Below are 22,634 nucleotides of genomic sequence, written 5' to 3'. Positions count from 1 at the left end.
ACCCAAATAACTTCCCTGGATGTATTCCCTAGGTGCAGTCATAATGCTATCCCTTATCAAAAATGCCACTCCCTCTCCTCTCTTGCCTCTTTTTCTATCCTTCCTATAGCATTTGTATTCTGGAACATTAAAACTGCCAGACCTGTCTAGTCCTCTATGATATCCTAGTCCCACATTCCTAACTATGCCCTGAGTTCATCAGCTTTCCCTGTTAGGCCTCTTGCATTGAAATAAATGCAGATTAATTTCAGTCCTACTTTGTTCTGTTCTCTGCTTTGTTCATGCCTTCTCTGACTATTTGGCTCACTCCTTTTCCCAACTGTACCAGTCTCCGATTGATCTCGTTCCTCACTATTTCCCTGTGTACAATGACCACTTGCTAATCTCTCTCCACTTTTGAGAAATTCTGCACCCTCTGATATCCTTGATCCTGGCACCAGGGAAGCCATTCTGATTTTTTTGCTGCCGGCCACAGAAACGTCAGTCTGACTAGGGTCTCCTATCACAATTGAAAACGAGGGCTTGTCTGAGATATGAACCTGGGACCTCTTGCGTGTCTACACTGTACAAGGCTCTAAACGTGAATTTGAGTTCTTACGATCTTTATCGTTGTGTGCTTTATTTGATGATTGGAACATGCATGCTTGTTAATGTCATACATGTCTGGTGTTGCTGCCTTGGATGTGAGCCTTGCTGTTGTTATCTTGGCATTTGAGCGACAAGACTATAAACTGTTGGTTTTTCCAACATGTAATGAATATTTGCATTGGATCTAGTGACCTTTACCTTCTATTGCCATCCAACTTTTAAATACACTCTTTCCCCTAAATCCTAGCAGTTTTCTTTTTTGACAGTTTCATTTTCTTTTCTGTTGCCACTTCTCCGTCACCTACTTCCATGACCAAATGGTGATATGAAAATAAAATCAAATAATTCATTGCCAAACAGCTGAGGAACAGAAAGCTGCAAACTGAAATGTTACAGCATTTCAAGTTTATATGAGCAATTTTCATTTATGTGTAATCATTGGAATTTTTTGATAACTATAAACAAGTATGACAAAAATGACAACAGGCATGTAGTTTTTCAGCGAGGGACTTAAGTTGATCATGGAAGAAAACCCTCTTAAAATACTTTTGTCTTCTCATTGCTACACTAAGTGAATTTTGTTTTAGAAAAAAATTAAATGTATGTAAAAATAAGGAAAATGTTTGCCTCAATCTGATGATCCTAATTCCAGAATGAGTGCTGAACTGCTTATTATGGCAGATAGTCTTCGCTCATTGTAGAGCAGCAAGCATTGTCATTTTATCAGTGGAAATATTACAAATTGTTGAAAGCAGAAAGAATTGCCCATGGTCAAGTATGAGGAAATTTGTGCCTTTGGACAAAAGGTAGTGCTAGTTAACCTGTCTCTATAGCCACTAACTAGAAAATTGTAGCAATGTGAAAAAGGTAGAGATCTATATAGTAATAAATTGTGTTGGTAGTGAGAGAAATATTATGAAAGCTATGGTAATTGTTTGTGAGATGTTAGACAAACACCAGTGAGACAAACCATATTCTCTCCATAGATGCTGCCAGACCTATTGAGTTTCTCTGGCACTTTCTGCTTTTGTTTCAGATTTCTAGCGTCTGTGGTTTTGCTTTGTATTATGATGATGTGGCAGATGTTAGTCATGAATGCGGAATGAACTGTCTCATCACCTAAAATATAGCCCCTAAAATTAGGTTAATGTTGATTTGGTATGCTTATATATTTATGGGATATGGTTATGTATATATAGTCTTGTGGCTCAAGTTGTTCAAACAGATCAACAATTTCTGCTGTTATCACAATTTTGCAGGTGAGAGTAAACTGGCACAAAGACTTGCAAGTGAAATGGGTAGAAACCTGGCACATGAAATTCAATATAGTGACAAAGAGAAAATGGTGCTCTTTTAAGAGGGGTGCATGAATAGGTACTTTACCTGGAAGTTCACATACACAATGTTTTGGAGGTAGTAGGGGAACAAAAATCTATTTTAAAAAAAAAATAAAACCAAGGGTAATTTTAATCATCCTGTTCAGCTGGGTTATGACCCACCTCTGGAGTAGGTGGGGTTTGAACCCAGGCCTTCTGGCCCAGAGGTAGGCGCACCATTGCTGTGCTACAGCACCTTTAAAAGTAAAGTGTAAAATTGTTGCTGAAAGTTTGAGACTCTGATTAGGAGTTAGCTGAAGTATTGAGCTCAACCCTTGTATTCCTCTGGGGGCCTGACTCTCTCATCCCTTGCAGTACTATGGCTTTTTGAGATCGCTGCACTCCTCCTCCAATTCTGGCTTTTGTGCATCTCTGTTTGTAATTATTGTACTATTGGCAGCTATGGCTTCAACTACTACAAGCTTAATCTCTGGAATTCCTTCCATAAACCTTTTTCATCTTTTTTTTTCCCTTTTTTCGTTTCTTTTCAAAGGTGTTTGTTAAAATCTATGACCTTGGTCAAGCTTTATGTTAACTGCTTTCATACTTAATAAATGGCTCAGTATCAGATTTTGTTTGAGAGTGCACCAGTGCAGTGTCTGGGAACCTTTTTCAGATTAGATTAGATTAGATTCCCTACAATATGGAAACAGGCCCTTCAGCCCAACAAATCCACACCGACCCTCCGAAAAGTAACCCACCCAGAGTCAATTTCCCCACGTTTACTCCTGACTAATGCACCTAACGCTATGGGCAAATTAGCATGGCCAATTCACCTGACCTGCACATCTTTTGGAATGTGGGAGGAAATCTGAGCACCTGGAGGAAACCCACACAGACACTGGGAAAATGTGCAAACTCCACACAGGCAGTTGCTTGAGGGCGGGTCCCTGGTGCTGTGAGGCAGCAGTGCTAACCACTGAACCACCGTGCCACCCTAACTTGTGTTTAAAAGTGCTATATATGTGCAAGATATCTTTAATATTGAGCTGTTCATCTGATGCTATTGCCAGTCTGAGACTCCTTCTGAGTGTTAAGTTCCCTTCGGAACCAAAATGAAATTATTCTGTTTCAGGAACTAACTCGTATTCTTCCTCCCCCCCCCCCCCCCCCCCCCCCAGTGTATTTGTTTAACGTGATCTATAGCAAACGTATATATAAAAGTATTTTATACTGTGTGAATTTCTGAGAAGCTCAAATACTAACCCCTTGCTTATAGCTCTCATTTAATCTGCTGACCCTTGTTCCCATCATCATTATGTGGCGGAATGATGGCTCTCTTTTCCGATGGCAGACATTCTGTTTGCACCGATAGTGCCAGCTCTCATGTGGCATATGGCTTCAATTTAGGGTTTGTTCCTGTGTTCTTGCCATGTATGTCCCTTTTATAGGTGTGGGTTGTTTCTGGCATACTACTTAATTGACCTGCCATTACTGGAGCATTCATTACTTGTATGTGTCATCCTGTTCCTCTCTCCTCCTCTCCCCCTCTCCCCAGCTAAAGAAAAATGCTCAGACAGAGTAGTTTTATCTTTATTCCGGGCCCTGGAGGGAGAGAGAACGATTGCTCATGTGCATTGAGACAGCCACTTTTAAGAAAGGCGGTAAAGACAAGCCGGTGAGCCTGATCTCAGTGGTGGGCAAGTTGTTGGAGGGAATCCTGAGGGACAGGATATATATGTATATGGAAAGGCAAGGACTGATTCAGGATAGTCAACATGGCTTTGTGCGTGGAAATCATGTCTCACAAACTTGCTTGAGTTTTTTTGAAGAAGTAACAAAGAAGATTGATGAGGGTCAAGTAGTAGATGTGATCTATATGGACTTCAGTAAGGCGTTTGACAAGGTTCTCCATGGGAGACTGATTAGCAAGGTTAGATCTCATGGAATACAGGGAGAACTAGCCATTTGGATACAGAACTGGCTCAAAGGTAGAAGACAGAGGGTGGTGGTGAGGGTTGTTTTCCAGACTGGATGCCTGTGACCAGTGGAGTGCCACAAGGATCGGTGCTGGGTCCTCTACTTTTTGTCATATACATAAATGATTTGGATGCGAGCATAAGGGGTACAGTTAGTAACTTTGCAGATGACACCAAAATTGGAGGTGTAGTGGACAGCGAAGAGGGTTACATCAGATTACAAAAGGATCTGGACCAGATGGGCCAATGGACTGAGAAGTGGCAGATGGAGTTTAATTCAGATAAATGCAAGGTGCTGCATTTTGGGAAAGCAAATCTTAGCAGGACTTATACACTTAATGGTAAGGTCCTAGGGAGTGTTGCTGAACAAAGAGACCTTGGAGTGCAGGTCCATAGCTCCTTGAAAGTGGAGTCACAGGTAGATAGGATAGTGAAGAAGGCGTTTGGTATGCTTTCCTTTATTGGTCAGAGTATTGAGTACAGGAGTTGGGAGGTCATGTTGCGGCTGTACAGGACATTGGTTAGGCCACTGTTGGAATATTGTGTGCAATTCTGGTCTCCTTATTATCGGAAAGATGTTGTGAAACTTGAAAGGGTTGAGAAAAGATTTACAAGGATGTTGCCAGGGTTGGAGAATTTGAGCTATAGGGTGGGGCTGTTTTCCCTGGAGCGTCAGAGGCTGAGGGGTGATCTTAGAGGTTTACAAAATTGAGGGGCATGGGTAGGGTAAATAGGCAAAATCTTTTCCCTGGGGTCGGGGAGTCCAGAACTAGAGGGCATAGGTTTAGGGTGAGAGGGGAAAGATATGAAAGAGACCTAAGGGGCAATGTTTTCACACAGAGGGTGGTACGTGTATGGAATGAGCTGCCAGAGGATGTGGTGGAGGCTGGTACAATTGCAACATTGAAGAGGCATTTGGATGGGTATATGAATAGGAAGGGTTTGGAGGGATATGGGCTGGGTGCTGGCAGGGGGGACTAGATTGGGTTGGGATATCTGGTCGGCATGAATGGGTTGGACCGAAGGTTCTGTTTCCATGCTGTACATCTCTGACTCTGACTCTGAGTTCACTGTTTTCTCTAGAGCAGAAGTTTCTTAATTTTATATAGTCATTTTACAGAGGGGTACATTCAGATAAGGCAACATACATATTGATTGGGTGACCTTTACAATCAGCAAGTGTCAATAGTAAAGATTAAACCATCTGCTGTTACGCAATGAATAACTGACTTCACGTAATAAATATTTTTCACCTTGTTAAACTAAACTCACATACTCAATACTACCTCATCTTATTAAATGGCTATACATAATGAATGCTTTTCCACCTTGTTAACCCATTACCCTTGCCTCCAGCACCAAGTTGTTAACTGTAAGTTTATCTGATCTGAGTCATGCTCAGCTGAACCTCTTGTTTCACAAAACTTGGAATTTAACTCTTTCCCTGCTTGCTTATACCCCATATACATTCTCATATGACGTGCAAGATGTCTAAATAAGAACTATTGAAGTCAACTCATTTGGCAAAGGTAATCTAGAGATGTTGACTGGCATATATAGAGTGGATAGCCAGAGACTTTTGCCCATGACGGAAATGTCTATCATGAGAGGGCATAATTTTAAGATAATTGGAGGAAGGTTTAATGGAAATATCAGAGGTGGGCTCTTTACACAGAGTGGTGGGTGCATGGAATGGACTACTGGCAATTGTAGTCGAGTCAGATACATTAGGGATGTTCAAGCAACTCTTGGATAGACACATGCAAGATTAGCACAATGAAGGGTATATAGGTTAGTCTGATCTTAAAGTAGGATAAAAAGCTGCCACAGCATAGAGGGTCGAAGGGTCTGTACTGTGCTGTACTGTTCTATGTTCTAAAGAGCCCATCAGCATTCCCAATAAATTGGATTACTGGTGCTTATTTTTATAACTTTGTGAGCTGATAGCAACATTGCCCACTCTGCGAATGGCTGTCCACCATAAAGTGCATTCTTGTATGACGATTAAACATTGTTGTCAATGATCTGTCAGTTTGGTAAATTCCTGACCATACAAGTATTGGTGGACAAAAACAGAATTAGCTGGAAAAATCTCAGCAAATCTGGCAGCATCTGTGAAGAGAAATCAGAGTTAACGTTTCTGGTCTGGTGACTTTTCCTCGAACTCAAGTATTAGTGAAATTGTCTAATGCCAAAAATGATACCTAGAGCTTTTCTTCCTTGAGCTGTGCAATGTTTACGTGCTTTGTTTAACTTTTGATCAAAATGCTTTTTGCTTCTCTTCACTATTGAGTAATATGTGAGAAACAACTGCTCCCATTCCATACAATGATGCACAACATGCTAATTGCAAAGATTTGAATGGTTGCAAGACTGGGGACAAACCTGCTATTATAACTTAACAGCCCCAAAAATCATTGCCATTTTACATTTTTAGGTGCTGGTACCTCCGTAACGGCTTTTGTTTGAGAAGGTGCCTTGTGTCGTCCCTTAATGCCAATGACATGGCCTAAATATTCAGTGGAAACGGTTTATAAAAAAAATCACCCTTTCCTTTCCTCACTCGTCAGCCATAATCTTTAAGTTTCCTCAGAGTAACATCTAAATTGTGGAGATGCTCTTTTCTTGCTTTCTTTAACACCTGGACTCCTTAAAGTCTGACACCTGGCATGTTGGAATAATGCAGATGTGATTCCCAATGGAAGTCTATTGTTTCTGTAACCCAGGATCTCGTTACATTTGGAGAAAGGCGTAACTAAGGTCAATTTTGCTGAAAGGCTGACTTCCATCTGGTCCAAGTTGGGTTTTTCCAACAATCGGCAATGGATTCATGGCCATCATTACACTCTTAATTACAGTTTTTTTTTAATTGAATTCAAATTCATCATCTGCCATGGCAGGATTTGAACCTGGATCCCCAGCACATTACCTGAGCCTCTGGATTAACAATCCAGTGATACACCACTCAGCCATTGCTTGTCTTGCTCCATCTGGTCCAACAAAGAGGTCATCAGTTAAAGGCAAAGGATGTGCTATGCACACAGTACTGAATTAACTGTAACCTTTAAAATCACTGCAGATGTGTGCCAATCCATCAATCTTTATAACTGGTATAATAGGTATGGTCTGATCACTCTCAATTATGGGTTCATGGACTCCCATTTTGACCAGCTTGCCTAACTTTCCACAACCTTTTGATCCGATTGTAGAATACATTGATCTACCTTGACAACACTTTTCTTGATTCTCACCCTTGATTTTCAATTTGACAGAGATCCATTCCATGATTCCCAGATCCCTATGGAAAACAATGGCATGTTCGTTTAGAATGTGTAAAATAGGTGGTGCTAAAGTTTTCATGAATATTGTGCTACACAAGCCCTTACCACTTGGAACAAAGAAATAACGGCAGGGACTTTTTTGCTCCATGAGACTGTGCAAAGAAAATACCGAGAGCTGTAACTCCAACACAGTATATTCCAATATATTGATCTAGTTAACAAAATTGAAACAACAGATATAGTTGCCAGAGTTCCTGATTATCATGGAGGAAGACTTGAAGGAATTCTCTTGTATGATTTTCTTCTCTTGACTTAATACAGTACTTGGAAGATCTGCCACAAACTCTGGCCCTTCGCCCTTCCCTCTTCTGTCTTCTGAGGAGTCAGTTTCAAAAAACCTATGAAGAGATAGTAGAAATCTTACAGAACCTTTTTTCACCAAAATTATTGGTTTCACTGAACAGTTCAGATTTAACAAACCAGTATGATACAATTTAATAGAATCTTAAAAATTCAGGACCAACTTAAATAATGCTATCAGAGACAGAGGTAGTAGTGTGTAGTTTAGGATGTGATGCAATCCAGAAGAGATCAATGATTAGAAAGGACTGTAGACGTTTTTTTTTAAAAAAAAAAGCTCTGGAAATAGCAGTCTCAACAGAATTAGTATCCAAGGAAGCTCAACTGCTAATCTCAACCATGAGCAAGCAAATTAAGTAAGCATGTTTGAGGAAGAGACAACATAGAACAAAAGTATAGAAACTGAAAGAAGAAAATCTGCACAGTCCAAAAAGGGCATGAGAAAAGCCCAGAATCTCCACTGAGTTGCTATTAAACATATTGGACATTGCTGGCGACACCAATCAATACTTGGTCATCCCTTGCTGAATGGCAAGTCCGCATGAACGGAGGTTTATATTGCTACCTCTAAATGTTTGAGGAGGAGATGGGTCACATTGCATCACAATCCACAAAAGTTGTATTAGGAACATACGCTGATAAATTGGTGCCTTTAAAGAGGTTGTATCAATGTGAATGTTATACGGTCAGTCTGAATATTTGCCCTTACACATTAAATGAAATTTTTCAGCTTTACTGAGAAAAGTTTGAAAAACAAATTCAACTGGGCTGAAGTAAATCACTCATCAAATTTTTGGAAGACCAGTGCAGATACAATAGGTTGAATGGCCTCCTTCTACACCGTAACAACTTTCTGTTTGTGAATTATTGTCTCTGAAGGATTAGTCCAAGTCTCTGGATTACTGGTTGAATAACGTTATCACTATGCTCAGCAGTCTACTGCTTCACCTATTTTGTTTCTTCCACAGTTTCTATTGTTCTCTTGAATGATTTTCTTTTCCTCAATTAAATATTTGGAACATCCGCCATCCTTCTTTCTTCATTGCTTCAGCTGAAACCTTCACATCTTTGTCATCGTCATGCAATGCAGAAACAGATCCTTTGGTCCAACTCATCTGTGCTGATGAAGATTCCCAAACTAACTGATCCAATTTGCTTGTGGTTGACCCCTTACCTCTAAACCATTCTTATTCATATACCTGTCCAAATGTCTCTCCAAATTTTGTAACTGTATCTGCATTTGCCACTCCCTCTAACATTTCTTTCCACATACGAACCACCCCGTGTAAAAACTTGGCCCTTGCATCCATTTTAAACCCTTCTCTCATCTTTAAAAATATGCCCCTTAGTTTTGAATTCTCCTACCCTGGGAAAAAGACCATTTTGCTATTCACCTTATTTATGCCTCTTGATTTTATAAACCTCTAAGGTCATCCTTCAACCACTGATCCTGCAGTGAAAAAAATTCCAACCCATCCAGCCTGCTCTTCCACTCAAACCAAGAGTTTAGTGAAAATGAGGAACTAAACTAAAAAGCAGTACAAGTATAGAAATAGTACCAAAATGAATGGGACTAAGTGACAACATGCCCGGATCTGATGACTTCCATCCTAGGATTTAAAAAGAGAAACTGCATTTCGAGTGGATGCATTGCTCTCTGCCTTCCAGAATTCTGTGGATTCTAAGATTGTTTCAAAACACTGGAAGATTGCTTACATGGCTGGCTTTTGCACGCTGAGAGGAACAAAAACAGGGAATTAAAGGCTGGTTATCCTGGCAGCATTAGGGAGGAAATGCAGTAATCGAATATTTGGAAGTGGGATGGAATCTTCTCCATTTTTCTGGTGCTGAGCATGGAGACATGTTCTTTATAAACTTTTACTGTTGGGAGGCTAACAGGAAAATATAAATGTCAATTGATCAAACATTCTGTTGCCTTTCCTATGCTGAGTCCTGCTCAATCATTTTACCAATTTTTATTTTTAACTTTTGGCTATTGATCGCTCAACTACTGTTCATGTTTCAAGCCACCCCATTAATACAAAATATTTTTAGAACTGAACTTGTCACCAGAGTAGGTGCACATATGATGTGTCTTGATTTTATCTATAACCCACGCTGTGGAATTCTTAACCATGAATCTCTGCTTCTTTACTCCCAGTTCTTATTAAAATCGTTTTGTTTGAGCAAGTTTTTGGACAATTCCTAATATTTCCTTTTTTTTAAGCTTGACATCCATTTCCTCTATACCTCTGGAGCATTTTAAGATGTACTGCTGTGACTGCCATTAATATAATAGAGTTTTGTTTCAGGTGTACTTTGAAATTCATGTGATATAGTACTGTATAATGCAAAGAAACATCGTTCACAAGATTTGCATTTTATCACTGGGTGTATTTTCTGAAGTTGTCTTGAGATTGGCAGAGAAAAAAGTGTGGTTGGTATGTTAGATTTAGTTGCTGTGCAATATAAACCCCCTGTCCTCCTGCATAACCTTGGTGCTGTTTGGGAGAGCAGTTAGCACAGTTGCTGTTGCATCTATTCCTAATCAAGACTACATTCACTCAACTACTGAAGAAACGTAAGAACATGCAGTCCACGCATTATTTCTTGATGCCGCCAAAAAGCCAAGTACTAAATTATTTTCATTATGTTTAATGCTTTTACAAATTTTATGACAGTCATATGACCATTTACTTTGTAATCTGTATAGCTTGACTAATCAACCAGTTTGTTCTTTGTCCAAAAATTGTTGCTGTATCCTTGACAGGAGCCTAATCTATTAAAGTACACCAAGTTCTTGTAGTATGTTAAGGCTTATTTCAAATTAGAGATGGTATTTTAAACAATTTTTTTGTTATACAAGTGAGAAGGTTGATTGAGATTTTGCTATCATGAATATTGTGGAATATGTAAATTTAAATCATGTTATTTGTTTGAAAATGTTTGCTTTATATTCAAAGTTATAGCTGTAGTGTCCCAAAAAGAGGCAAAACTAAAAATATTGTCAGATGTATTCTCAGCTGGTATAGCATATTCTCAGCTGAATTTACTTTTTAAAAACTATTTCTTCTCCTGCATATTAGGATGCATTGTTGGAATAGTATAGATATTGAAGCTTTCAAATTAAATAGTGAACTACCATGACTATTTTTCCTTATGAATTTCTCAGTGCTCTTGAAATAATTGTCGTAAGTGCCACATTAACAATTGTATAATTTTAGACTCCTCACTTAGGAATTCAATTTTTCATTTTCTGTGATGTATTGTTGGTTCAAAAAATTCAGAGTTGCCTACAAAGTTGTTAGCTCGCTAGTCAGGTAAGGTGTGACAATATCTGGATCATTTTAAAATTGGATATAATTTTTTTGTGTGGCATTGCAACTGATTTTATCATGTTCAGTTTTATTCATGACTTTTAAAGGGCGTTCGCATTTGTAAGAAAAACACTGGTATAATGTCCTTTAACATTGACAATTGGAAAATTATAGCAGGTTATTTGTGCACTTAAAAGTGATGTTCTATGCCTGGCATCATCATGTTACAAGTTACAGGAAAGAAAGTGAAGTTGTCCATTAAAGCTGAACGTAGAAGGATTACTGCCAAGGTTGGAACCAAAACAGTAAAAGCCTTTCTCTTTGATCCATATTGCTGTGAAATCAAGCTGGTCAAATTTATGATAGGGAAAAACAATGCACCTATTTTTGATTTTTAATAACTCATTCCTGCATTTCCTTGCATCTGCTTCTGTCCATTCCTCCCCATCTCCCCTTGTGACCCCACCTACTGCTTGAACATGCTTGATGTTCACCACTTCATCTTTCAGGCTCTTATACCTATCTGCTTTTCTCGCTTTCTCTCTTGCCAGACCCTTAGCTATTTGTCTATTTGACCAAGTTTTTTCATCTTCCTGAATATCTTTGGTAGCAATTTGGAGTCAAATTTTGCTCTGAAAATTTTAGTCCATAAAATGTGCATGTAATAGTTTGTGTAAACCTGTAGTAATTCCATAGATGCTTATTGAAAACTGCCTGTGCAGAACTTGCCATGTAACCAGGATTTTTTAAAAAGTTATCTGGGATAAATGAACTTAACTTTCAACTATGGTTATGTACACTTCTGGAAAATATGTAAAAGAAAATGCAAGAATAGCAAAATGGCAATGAAGAGAGCATTTAGGAGCAAGTTACCCTAATGACCAAAGCATGGGGCAATGTGGAGGCGAGTCAGAAGTGAATCGTTTTGACAGTTGAGGTCAAACTATTTTTGATTTTCCTCAAGGAGAGTTTAGAAACATACACACCCTGTTGAAGAAACATCTAAATATAGAGGCAACTGAACTGACAATGATTTAGCGTATGACGTTGGCTTTGAGATCATGAGCTTATATGATGAAGCTTTTGAAATCTTTTAAGTCCTTCGTTTTAGCTTTGCAAGGTTCAATAGTGAGGCATTGATACAAGCAATCTTGTGCAAATTAGTTAATTCCTTTTGAAAATCTGCAACTATATAAGCATTCTGCTTGTCTCTAGGCATTTTCTACAGAAAAGTATTTTTGAATGCGTATGTTAAAGAAATTTTGAATAATTTTAATTTTTAATATTCATTTAAAATTGTGGGGTTAAATACTGGGTGTGGAAAAAAAGACTTCGGCAAAGAAATGGCAGCCATCCCAAGTTGTGTCTACAACAGGACAAAGCTGAAGAAACAGAACTCTCAAAAATTGAATCATGCATAAATTGCAAGCCTAATTGAAGACAAAAATTACTTGAATTTAGAATTTACCTATTTAAACTTGATTGGGTGCTTCAGGTATGTTAACTTGAATTTACATCATTCCAAGAGCAAATATTTGGTTGTGGTATTGCTTTGACAGTTTGCTTAAGTGAAATGGTTAGGCAAATGAAATAATATAGAAGTTTTATTGATGCAGAACTGATTTTGGTTCCCTATACAAAGAATTAGTAGTGTGGGCAGCATTCAGAACTTCTTCCTGCTGCTCTGGCTGCTAGTAAACTGTTGATTGTTTGGAAGATTGCTCATTTCCATCCTTGCCTCAACTGCCGAATCCCTCGTTGATGCCTTACTTAACTCCCCACTTGACTATTCAAATTCTCTCCTGGCTGGGCTGTTTGCTTTTGCTGTTAGCCCAACACTGCCTCAGGTTGAAACTTCTTTAAGATATCTCCTTGCCCTTTCCTTTCCTTACATCTGTAACTTCATCCAACACTCTAATCCTTTGAGATCCCTCCCCTTCTCTAATTCTGCCATCTTGTACATATCTATATTTAATTGCTCCATGATTCGGTGTGCTTTTAGCTATCTTGGCCTTAAATGTTGGAAATTGCTTTACTAAACTTCTTTGCCACTCTACATTTCTGTCCTTCTTTTATGTTGATCCCTCAATGTTGCCTCTTGTGACCAACCTCTTCTTATCTGTCTTAATGTCTCATCATGTGGCTTGGAGTCAAAAATGTTTGTTGATGACACTCCTGTTGAAAGCAGTGAGATGTTTTGGTATGCTGTAGGCCTGATATAAATAGGCAAGAGTATGAGTCACTAATTTGATGTTGGGACGATTAGGATGATAACCTCATCTTTAGTTAGAGATTGTAGTCCAAGTGAAGAGCATCTTTGCATTCTGATAAATGCTCCATGAGTTAACTGATTCATGATGCCTGAAAGCAAATACCATGTAGAAAATTTGATTTGCAAATAAATTCTACAAATCTAGCAATTTGTGGTACGATACTGTGACCACTGATATTTAGTGGGGAAAATCCAACTCGTTCCCTTCTTCCTTTTCAGTCATGATTCTTGTTTTCCAAATAAATAAATGAAGAAAAATCTCCTAGTGAATATTGCATTAGATCAAAATAAGAATGTATTTCATTTTCCATGTCCACAGCTTTTTGAAAGAGCAACTTGGTTGGTCTTTAGGAGAGACAGTGGTTTATTGGTAATGTTGCTAGACTAGTAATTTAGAGCCATAGGCTAATTTACTGGAGATTTGTATTTGAATTACACCATGGAAGTTTTAATCAAATTTAAAACTAATCTGAGGGTGGCCATGTAACCACCTGTTAATTTGTTGTAAACAACCATCTAGTTTACTAATGTCTTTTGGGAAAGAAATCTACCATTCTTACCTGGTCTGGCCTACATGTGATTCCAGCCTCAACACAAATTGGCGTTAGGAGTCTGACTCTGACTCCGGCTTTAAAATGTATTTTGAGGGGAAACAATGCTTCAATTAAAGCCTTCACTTAAAGTCCTGGTTTTAAGAATGCAACCCCGATTTTGATAGATGGCCTTGTATATCAAGGAAAAACAGTGCTTCTATACTGACTGCTGGGTTGTTTCTCCAGCCCATTGGCTTCTACTTTGTTAAATTTAACATTGTGTTCAAAATTTTTCTTGTATCTGGAACATTTTGAGACATCCTATTAATCTTCAGTATTGTGCAGAGTGTGAATATTGTATTTTGAAAACAAAAAGCTGGAAATGCACCACAGATCTGGCAGCATCTGTGATAAGAGCAACAGATTAATGTTTTAGATTGTTGACTCTTCATCTCTGTACAAAAAACAACAGGTTTGAAGCAAGTGTAGAAGCAGGGGAAGGAAATACCTGTGATATGGTGGAAGGCAGGAGATAAATGATGAAGGAATAATAGTTCCAGGGAAGAAGTTGGTGATGAGTAAATAAGCAAATGGCATGCTTACAGTATGTAAATATGGAGCCAAATCCTAAACAGCAGTTGGCACCCAGAAGCAAACAAAATGATAGCAGAGGTTATGATCTGACGTTATTGATCTCCATCTTGTGTCTGAAATGTTGTATAGTGTGATTTGGAAATAATTTGTGCTATTCCTTGAGCTTTAACATGTAAAGAAAATAGTGCAAGTGGGCAACTTCTTGGATTTCAGGGGCTGGGTGCACAAGACCTGTATATTGCAATCGGTACACTCTTGCATTTTGAAGTTATTCCAGAAATCTAGAAAAGACTAATTCCTAATCGTGTTGCATTTCTCTTTTTAGCGACATGATGAAGAAGCTATTGTGGATTTGGGAAAAACGAGTACAATTGTCAATACAAACTTTGAGAAAGAAGAACTAGAGAGTAAGTTTGCAAAAAATGTTGTCTTTCCAAAATTTATTTGCTGTTTTGAAGCTTACATTTTAATTGTAATTTCAAGTTGACTGTTTTACATTTTACAATTTGCTTTTTGAATACATGGAAGCCTGTTTAATGGATTAAAATTTCTTGAAGTGATCTTGAAGCTGCTTTACCGTAGGAAAAAAGTTCAATTATATTCTACACGAGTATTCGTTGGAGATTGCTAACCAATCTAATAAGTTGTTTTGATGTAAGATGTTCTTCACAGGATATATCTTCTGTTTTTGTGGATTTAGATTTCTGCCAGCTTCAGTATAAATGTGAGCAATTAGAAAATACATACAGGGGATTGATGTGAATAACTGAAGTACCAAACAACAAAATGTATCCACAACAGTATGTGGATATATTTTGAGCGAGAATGTTGCAGTTTGTTTTCTTTGTCTTCATGCTCCTTTTGTTTTCTCAATTTTCAGTCATTTCAGGATTAGCACACCACAAAACTGTTCTTTTCAGGATTAGTCACTTCCTTTTGCAACTGAAGTTGTTATTGTGCACCAAAGTTCACTCGTTCACTTTTTAATCTAAAATACAGTGCATGCACACACCCAACTTTTAAAAAATGTATTCCTACAATTGTGTAAGTATTTTTGGTGAGGGAAAATGATGGATTCATAGTTATCATCTGTGACTTAGTGTATCAGTCTTTCATGTCAGTGGCGAGTGACATCTACATGTACATTTCTGATACTGCTGGCAGAATTGTGAATCCATAAAAACAGCAGTGGCAAATTGTACCGTGTGGCAGTACTTCCTAAATGTTGACCCATTTTGTCTCTTGAAAATTGCTGCAACCCCCGAAGTGAGAACTGTGTTGGGAAGGGAGAAGGGGTTCTGTGAAAGAGGGGGACCTCTGTTAGAGCAGGAGCATAGCTGCTTTTACTCAGAGCTCCACTGTGTCCATTGCTGTCTTTGCACTCAGGACCCAAAATTTCAGCTCACACCCCATATTGCTATACCGTTTTGAATTTCAGTCTATGTAATGTCATAATACAATGTTAAAAACTAAATTTTTAGGACTGCTACCTGTTGCAATGTGAGTATGGATGCTTTTGAAAACTTTTGTGATTCTTATTCCGATTTATGTGTCAAGTTTTATCAAGTACACATTTAATATTTTTAAAAAAGGTTATACTTCAAATAAAATTTACAAGGGAAAAATTGCAAAAACATTTTTGCTTGAATATTGCATGATTTGCAAACGAATTCAGCATGTCCCAAGGATACATGTTCCACTCATTTGATTGTAACTATCTTAATATTTACAAATCGCATTTCATATTAGATAGGAAGCCCGAGGACAAATATTTCAAATTGTAAATTTCAGTGAGTGTAACAGATATAAAGTTCTTTCCAACTTGCTTCAATCTGAGGTGTCTCAATATATTTTAAATACTCTCGATTAGAAACGTATTCTTTGTGAGGCAAAGAGCCTGAAAGGTGCAATAGTTTCCAGCCATTGGGTTGCTTTGGCTACCAGGTCTTGGGCAACAACCTTTCCCCATTGTGCTGAGGGGTAGCTGCCACTGCTTTAGTATGACCCTCAGCATGTAGTTTTGACTCTTGGAATGTGCCAGTCTGTAATACCTGGTGAAGGACAAAAACTTGCAGTGGAAGATATCTGGGAAGGCAATGGCCGAGTGGTATATTTGCAATGTTATTAAGTCAGACACCCAGGTAATGTTCTAGAGACCTGAATTCAAATCCCACTGTGCCAGATGGAATTTAAATGCAACAAGAATCTGGAATTAAGTCTAATAATGATCATGAAACTGTTGTTGATTGTTGCAAAGACCCACATGATTCACTAATGTCTTTTGATGCTACATATTTGCCTTTTTAAGGCTGGAGTCAGTAAATCAATGAATACTCAGGAGCCCAGTGTCTTGACTTTTTCTTAAACCTCTGCCCAGATACTCACTCTTAATCTCTACTACCTCTCTGATTTCCCTGTGAATTGTAAATCATTCCTGATGCTTCATCCAGACTGAAAATGTGTTGCTGGAAAAGCGCAGCAGGTCAGGCAGCATCCAAGGAGCAGGAGAATCTATGTTTCGGGCATGAGCCCTTCTTCAGGAATGAGGAAAGTGTGTCCAGCAGGCTAAGATAAAAGGTAGGGAGGAGTGACTTGGGGGAGGGGTGTTGGAAATGCGATAGGTGGAAGGAGGTCAAGGTGAAGGTGATAGGCCAGAGTGGAGGTGGGGGCGGAGAGGTCAGGAAGAAGTTTGCAGGTTAGGAAGGCGGTGCTGAGTTCGAGGGTTGAGACTGAGACAGAGTGGGGGGAGGGGAAATGAGGAAACTGGAGAAATCTGAGTTCATCCCTTGTGGTTGGAGGGTTCCTAGGCGGAAGATGAGGCGCTCTTCCTCCAACCGTTGTGTTGTTGTGGTCTGGCGATGGAGGAGTCCAAGGACCTGCATGTCCTTGGTGGAGTGGGAGGGGGAGTTGAAGTGTTGAGCCACGGGGTGGTTGGGTTGGTTGGTCCGGGTGTCCCAGAGGTGTTCTCTGAAACGCTCCGCAAGTAGGCGGCCTGTCTCCCCAATATAGAGGAGGCCACATCAGGTGCAGCGGATGCAATAAATGGTGTGTGTGGCGGTGCAGGTGAATTTGTGGCGGATATGGAAGGATCCCTTGGGGCCTTGGAGGGAAGTAAGGGGGGAGATGTGGGCGCAGGTTTTGCATTTCTTGCGGTTGCAGGGGAAGGTGCCGGGAGTAGATGTTGGGTTGGTGGGGGTGTGGACCTGACGAGGGAGTCATGGAGGGAGTGGTCTTTTTGGAACGCTGATAGGGGAGGGGAGGGAAATATATCCCTGGTGGTGGGGTCCGTTTGGAGGTGGCGGAAATGACGACGGATGATACAATGTATATGGACGTTGGTGGGGTGGTAGGTGAGGACCAGTGAGGTTCTGTCCTGGTGGCGATTGGAGGGGCGGGGTTCAAGGGCGGAGGAGCGGGAAGTGGAGGAGATGCGGTGGAGGGCATCGTCGATCATGTCTGGGGGGAAATTGCGGTCTTTGAAGAAGGAGGCCATCTGGGTTGTACGGTATTGGAACTGGTCCTCCTGGGAGTAGATGCGGTGGAGACTAAGGAATTGGGAATATGGGATGGCATTTTTACAGGGGGCAGGGTGGGAGGAGGTGTAGCCTAGGTAGCTGTGGGAGTCGGTCGGTTTATAGTAAATGTCCGTGTTGATTCGGTCGCCCGAGATAGAAATGGAAAGGTCTAGGAAGGGGAGGGAGGAGTCTGAGACGGTCCAGGTGAATTTGAGGTCGGGGTGGAAGGTGTTGGTAAAGTGGATGAACTGTTACCTCCTCGTGGGAGCACGAGGCAGCGCCGATACAGTCATCAATGTGGCAGAGGAAAAGGTGGGGGGTGGTGCCAGTGTAGCTGCGGAAGATGGACTGTTCCACATATCCTACGAAGAGGCAGGCATAGCTGGGGCCCATGCGGGTGCCCGTGGCTACTCCTTTGGTTTGGAGGAAGTGGGAGGATTGGAAAGAGAAGTTGTTCAGGGTGAGGACCAGTTCAGTCAGTCGAAGGAGGGTGTCAGTGGAAGGGTACTGGTTGGTTCGGCGGGAAAGGAAGAAGCGGAGGGCTTTGAGTCCTTCGTGATGGGGGATGGAGGTGTACAGGGACTGGGTATCCATGGTGAAGATAAGGCGTTGGGGACCGGGGAAGCGAAAATCATGGAGTAGGTGGAGGGCATGGGTGGTGTCCCGAAAGTAGGTGGGGACTTCTTGGACTAAGGGGGACAGGACTGTGTCGAGGTATGCAGAGATGAGTTCGGTGGGGCAGGAGCAGGCTGAGACAATTGGTCGGCCGAGGCAGTCAGGTTTGTGGATTTTGGGCAGGAGGTAGAAACGGGCGGTGCGGGGTTGTGGGACTATGAGGTTGGAGGTGGTGGATGGGAGATCCCCTGAGGTGATGAGGTTCTGGATGGTCTGGGAGATGATGATGGTTTGGTGGTGGGATTTGGTGTCATGGTCAAGGGGGCAGTAGGAGGAGGTGTCCACAAGCTGGCGTTTAGCCTCAGTGGTGTAAAGGTCGGTGCGCCAAACTACTACCGCGCCTCCCTTGTCTGCTCAACCTCCCTATCAAACCGGCAACACATTTTCAGCTCTGATCTCCAGCATCTGCAGTCCTCACTTTCTCCTTCATCCAGACTGGTCAACTTGATCAATATAGGAGACGACCTAGATGATTAAGTCAAAATTATTAGGTTTTACGATTGAATCAATCAATTTCTGTTCTGTCTAATCGTTGAGGATTCTTTTGTTAGTTCTTTCTACCCCATCCGTTTCCAGCCCTGGGCTAAGCAATTGATAAGGATTAAGTAGTTTATTTTTTTAGTTTATTTTTTTTTTGTTTTATATTCAGTTCATGAAAATTCATCTCCGTTTATAAACCCTAACAGTACATTTGATTTTTTGACTGTTGGCACTTTGCAACAGCTCTTGAATGTATTTAGTTATTACAGTATTGTGTGGGATGAGTTTTTAGAATTTATCTCGCTTTCTGCTGTTGTCTCCTGTAGTTTTATCATATCTTGCATGATAAAAAATACTTATGGTTAATCAATGCTGTTAACATAATTTCAGAATGCTAAATTTTCTCCTGGAACTTGGGGAAATGTGATATTTTAATAAATGTTTGCATTTCAGGACGCTGTAGTTATATGTGGGTGGCGCTGTATACCATGTAGTGCAAAGCTGATAATTTAGATTAATGGGTGCTCTTCAGAAAACATCTAATTCTCCTGACTGCATGTTTTTTCATATTTACTACTGTTAAAATAGAAAGTGCAGAAGAAACTCGGCAAATATGGCAATATCTGTAGAGAGAAAAACAGTTCATGTTTTGAGAGCAATTACGACCCTGCCAAAAAAGTCTCATTGGACTTGGAACATTAACTCTAACTCTTATTTTTCTTTCCACAGATGCTACTAGACCTGCTGAATTTCTCCAAAACTTCCTATTTTCATTTTTGATTTCTGGAATCCACAGTATTTTACTTTTATTTATGTATTAATCATAGCTTATGGCTGTTATTCGTATCTTTTGTTCTAGGGCAAGTTTTAAAGACCCCAACATTAGAGTTCCTGGAAATCGGAGAATTATAACTTGGCATATTAGTGCTTCTTTCTTCCATGTGATCCAAGTAGTATTTTGACACATTCCTTGTCACCCATTTCCACTGTCTAGCTGCTTCTGCCCATAAGTAATTTTAGCCAGAATCATACTTTCATCACGCAGAAAATATGCTGCTTAAGGTTCCTTTTTTTAGTTGTATGACTGTACAGGTTGAAGAGCAAAGTTTCCATTTTTACTGGGGAATCTTTACATTTTGAAAACGTTTCTGATCCTACAATTAAGCTGATTTGGTGCGGATGTGTTGGAAATTAGATTCAAAATTGAATGCTCAAGCAATTCAGCAGATCAGACTGATGTGTTGAGAAATTGAGATTTATGTTTCAAGTTCAGTATGACTCTTCTTCAGAGCTCTTGAATTCTAAAGAGGAGTCCTACTGGACTTGAAACTGTCATTTTGTTTCTCTCTCCAGATGCTGCCAGACCTGCTGAGTTTCTCCAGCATTCTGTTTTTGATTCAGATTTCTAGCATCAGCAGTGGATTAGATTTGTTATCCTCCTGGTAGCATGCCAACTGGCTTGGAACTTTTGTACGATGTTGAAGATCTGGACCTCCGGCGGGGTCTTTCGGTTCCATGATTGGTCAATAAACACTCTCAATTGGTTTGGTTCTTTAAGACTTCACTCTTAATTTCTTCATATGCTGGGCACAGATTGTCCAGAATCTCTATTGAAGTCAAGCTTAAAGTGGTGATGGAAATGCACAGCAGGTCAGGTGGCATCCAAGGAACAGGAAAATCAATGTTTTGGACAGGATCCCTTCATCAGGAATGAGGGTGGAAGCCTTGGGGGTGGAGATATAAAATGGGTGGGCTGGGGAGAAGGTAGCTGGGAGTGCAATAGATGGATGGAGGAAGGGGGTAAAGGTGATAGGTCATGGAGCGGATAGGTGGGAAGGAAGATTGACCGGTGGGACAGGCCATGAGGATGGTGCTGAGCTGGAAGTTTTGAACTGCGCTAAGGTGGGAGGAGGGGAAATGAGGAAACTGGTGAAGTCCACGTTGATGGCCTAGGGTTGAAGGGTTCCGAGGCAGAAGATGAGGCGTTCTTCCTCCAGGCATCAGGTAGTGAGGGAGTGGCGGTGGAGGAGAACCAGAACCTGCATGTCCTTGGCAGAGTCCAAGGAGGAGTTTAAATGTTTGGCCACGGGGCGGTAGGGTTGATTGATGCGGGTGTCCCGGAGATGTTCCCTGAAGCGCTCTGCAAGAAGGCATCCAGTCTCCCCGATGTAAAAGGTGGCCACATCGGGAACAATGGATGCAATAAATGACATTTGTGGAAGTGTAGGTGAAACTTTGGATATGGAAGGCTCTTTTAACATTGAATGGAGGTGAGGGAGGAGGTGTGGGCGTAGGTTTTGCGATTCTTGCGGTGGCAGGGGAAGGTGCCAGGAGGGGAGTGTGGGTTGTTGGGGGTGGATGTGGACCTGACCAGGTAGTCACGGAGAGAACGGTCTTTGCGGATAGGGGTGGGGAGGGAAATATATCCCTGGTGTTGGGGTCAGTTTGTAGGTGGCGGAAATGTCGGCGGATGATGCAGTTTATGCAGAGGTTGGTCGGTGAAAGGTGAGGACTGGGGGGTTCTGTCCTTGTTGGAGTTGAAAGAGTGGGGTTTGAGGCTGGAGATGCGGGATGTGGTTGAGATGCGTTGGAGGACATCTTCAACAACGTGGGAGGGGAAATTGTGGTCTTTAAAGGAGGAGGCCATCCAGTGTGTTCTGTGGTGGAACTGGTCCTCTTGGCAGCAGATGTGGCGGAGGAATTGGGAATATGGGATAGCGTTTTTGGAGGAGGTCGGGTGGGAGGAGGTGTAATCCAAATAGCTGTGGGAGTTGGTGAGTTTGTAAAAGAAAAAAATGTCGGTGTTGAATCGGTTGTCATTGATAGAGATGGAGAGGTTTAAGAAGGGGAGGGAGGTGTCAAAGATGGTCCATGTGAATTTAAGGTCTAGGTGGAATGTGTTGGTGAAATTGATTAACTTTATTCTTGTTCTTATGAAGTTCCGGCTTTTGGAAATCAACGTTGGTTTCTACACTAAATCAGAAATTTTGGATTGTATATTTTTGTTTACTTTCCAGGTCATCGGGCAGTCTACGTAGGGGTTCATGTTCCTCTTGGTAGACAAAGCCGAAGGCGACACAGGCATCGTGGTCATAAGCATCATCACAAGAAAAAGGGAAAAGAGAAGGATTCTGATAAAGACGATGGAAGAGAGTCTCCCTCCTATGGTAAGAATTGATAAAAGTTATCAATGCAAAATTTAATAGTATTGTGTGAATAGAGATTAAATTATATGCCAGCAGTGTTTCTAATATTAGTTTAATAATAATATGACTAAGAATGAATGGTGTAAGAAAAATAATTCAGACTTTAGTGACTGATTGGAACCTTGCTTATTCTTGTGTTTTGGCCAGTTCTTTATATTGTCTTGCACCTTTTTAGCCTCAATTTGATAAACCATTTTATTGTCCTGAGTTATCCCCTCCACTTGAAGCTAATTCTCACTTTCTTTCTTTTATTCAGCTTCTCCCTCTTCTTAATCTTGTACATTCCACTTCTCTCATCTCCTTCTCTTGTTTTATGTTTAACTTGAATTTCCTGATTGCTGCTTGCCATTTAATTTCTTCTGCTTACTGGTCTTTTTAACCCTTCATCCTTCTTTTCTCACCTTTTTTTTTCTTCTGCTCTCTGACTCCCAATCTCTCCCTCCACAGGCATGCGTACAGACATGCACAGACACACTTCTAAATTCCGATGAGTACTGGCCCAATCTACTCAACCTCTC

General features: G+C 40.5%; 1 protein-coding gene across 18 annotated transcripts in view; it reads left to right on the top strand.

The window, feature by feature from the left end:
• Positions 1–22,634, top strand: part of slc4a7 (solute carrier family 4 member 7) — a 158,413-nt gene that overhangs the window by 54,737 nt on the left and 81,042 nt on the right. For 17 of the 18 annotated variants that reach the window (XM_087986926.1, XM_087986917.1, XM_043689482.2 and 14 more), the window contains exons 2-3: positions 14,566–14,647; positions 21,928–22,077. In XM_087986926.1, coding sequence (XP_087843052.1) covers positions 14,566–14,647; positions 21,928–22,077 — 232 coding nt within the window. Of the gene's footprint in view, positions 1–10,051; positions 10,156–14,565; positions 14,648–21,927; positions 22,078–22,634 lie in introns of those variants that run through there. The other variant, XM_087986916.1, reaches the window with a different exon arrangement.

Source organism: Chiloscyllium plagiosum, unplaced genomic scaffold (assembly GCF_037043375.1).
Source record: "Chiloscyllium plagiosum isolate Xiang-an unplaced genomic scaffold, Cpla_swu_hap1 HiC_scaffold_5, whole genome shotgun sequence".
Lineage (NCBI taxonomy): Eukaryota > Metazoa > Chordata > Chondrichthyes > Orectolobiformes > Hemiscylliidae > Chiloscyllium > Chiloscyllium plagiosum.
The sequence above is the reverse complement of the archived record's forward strand: the minus strand, read 5'-3'. Positions and strand labels throughout refer to the sequence as shown.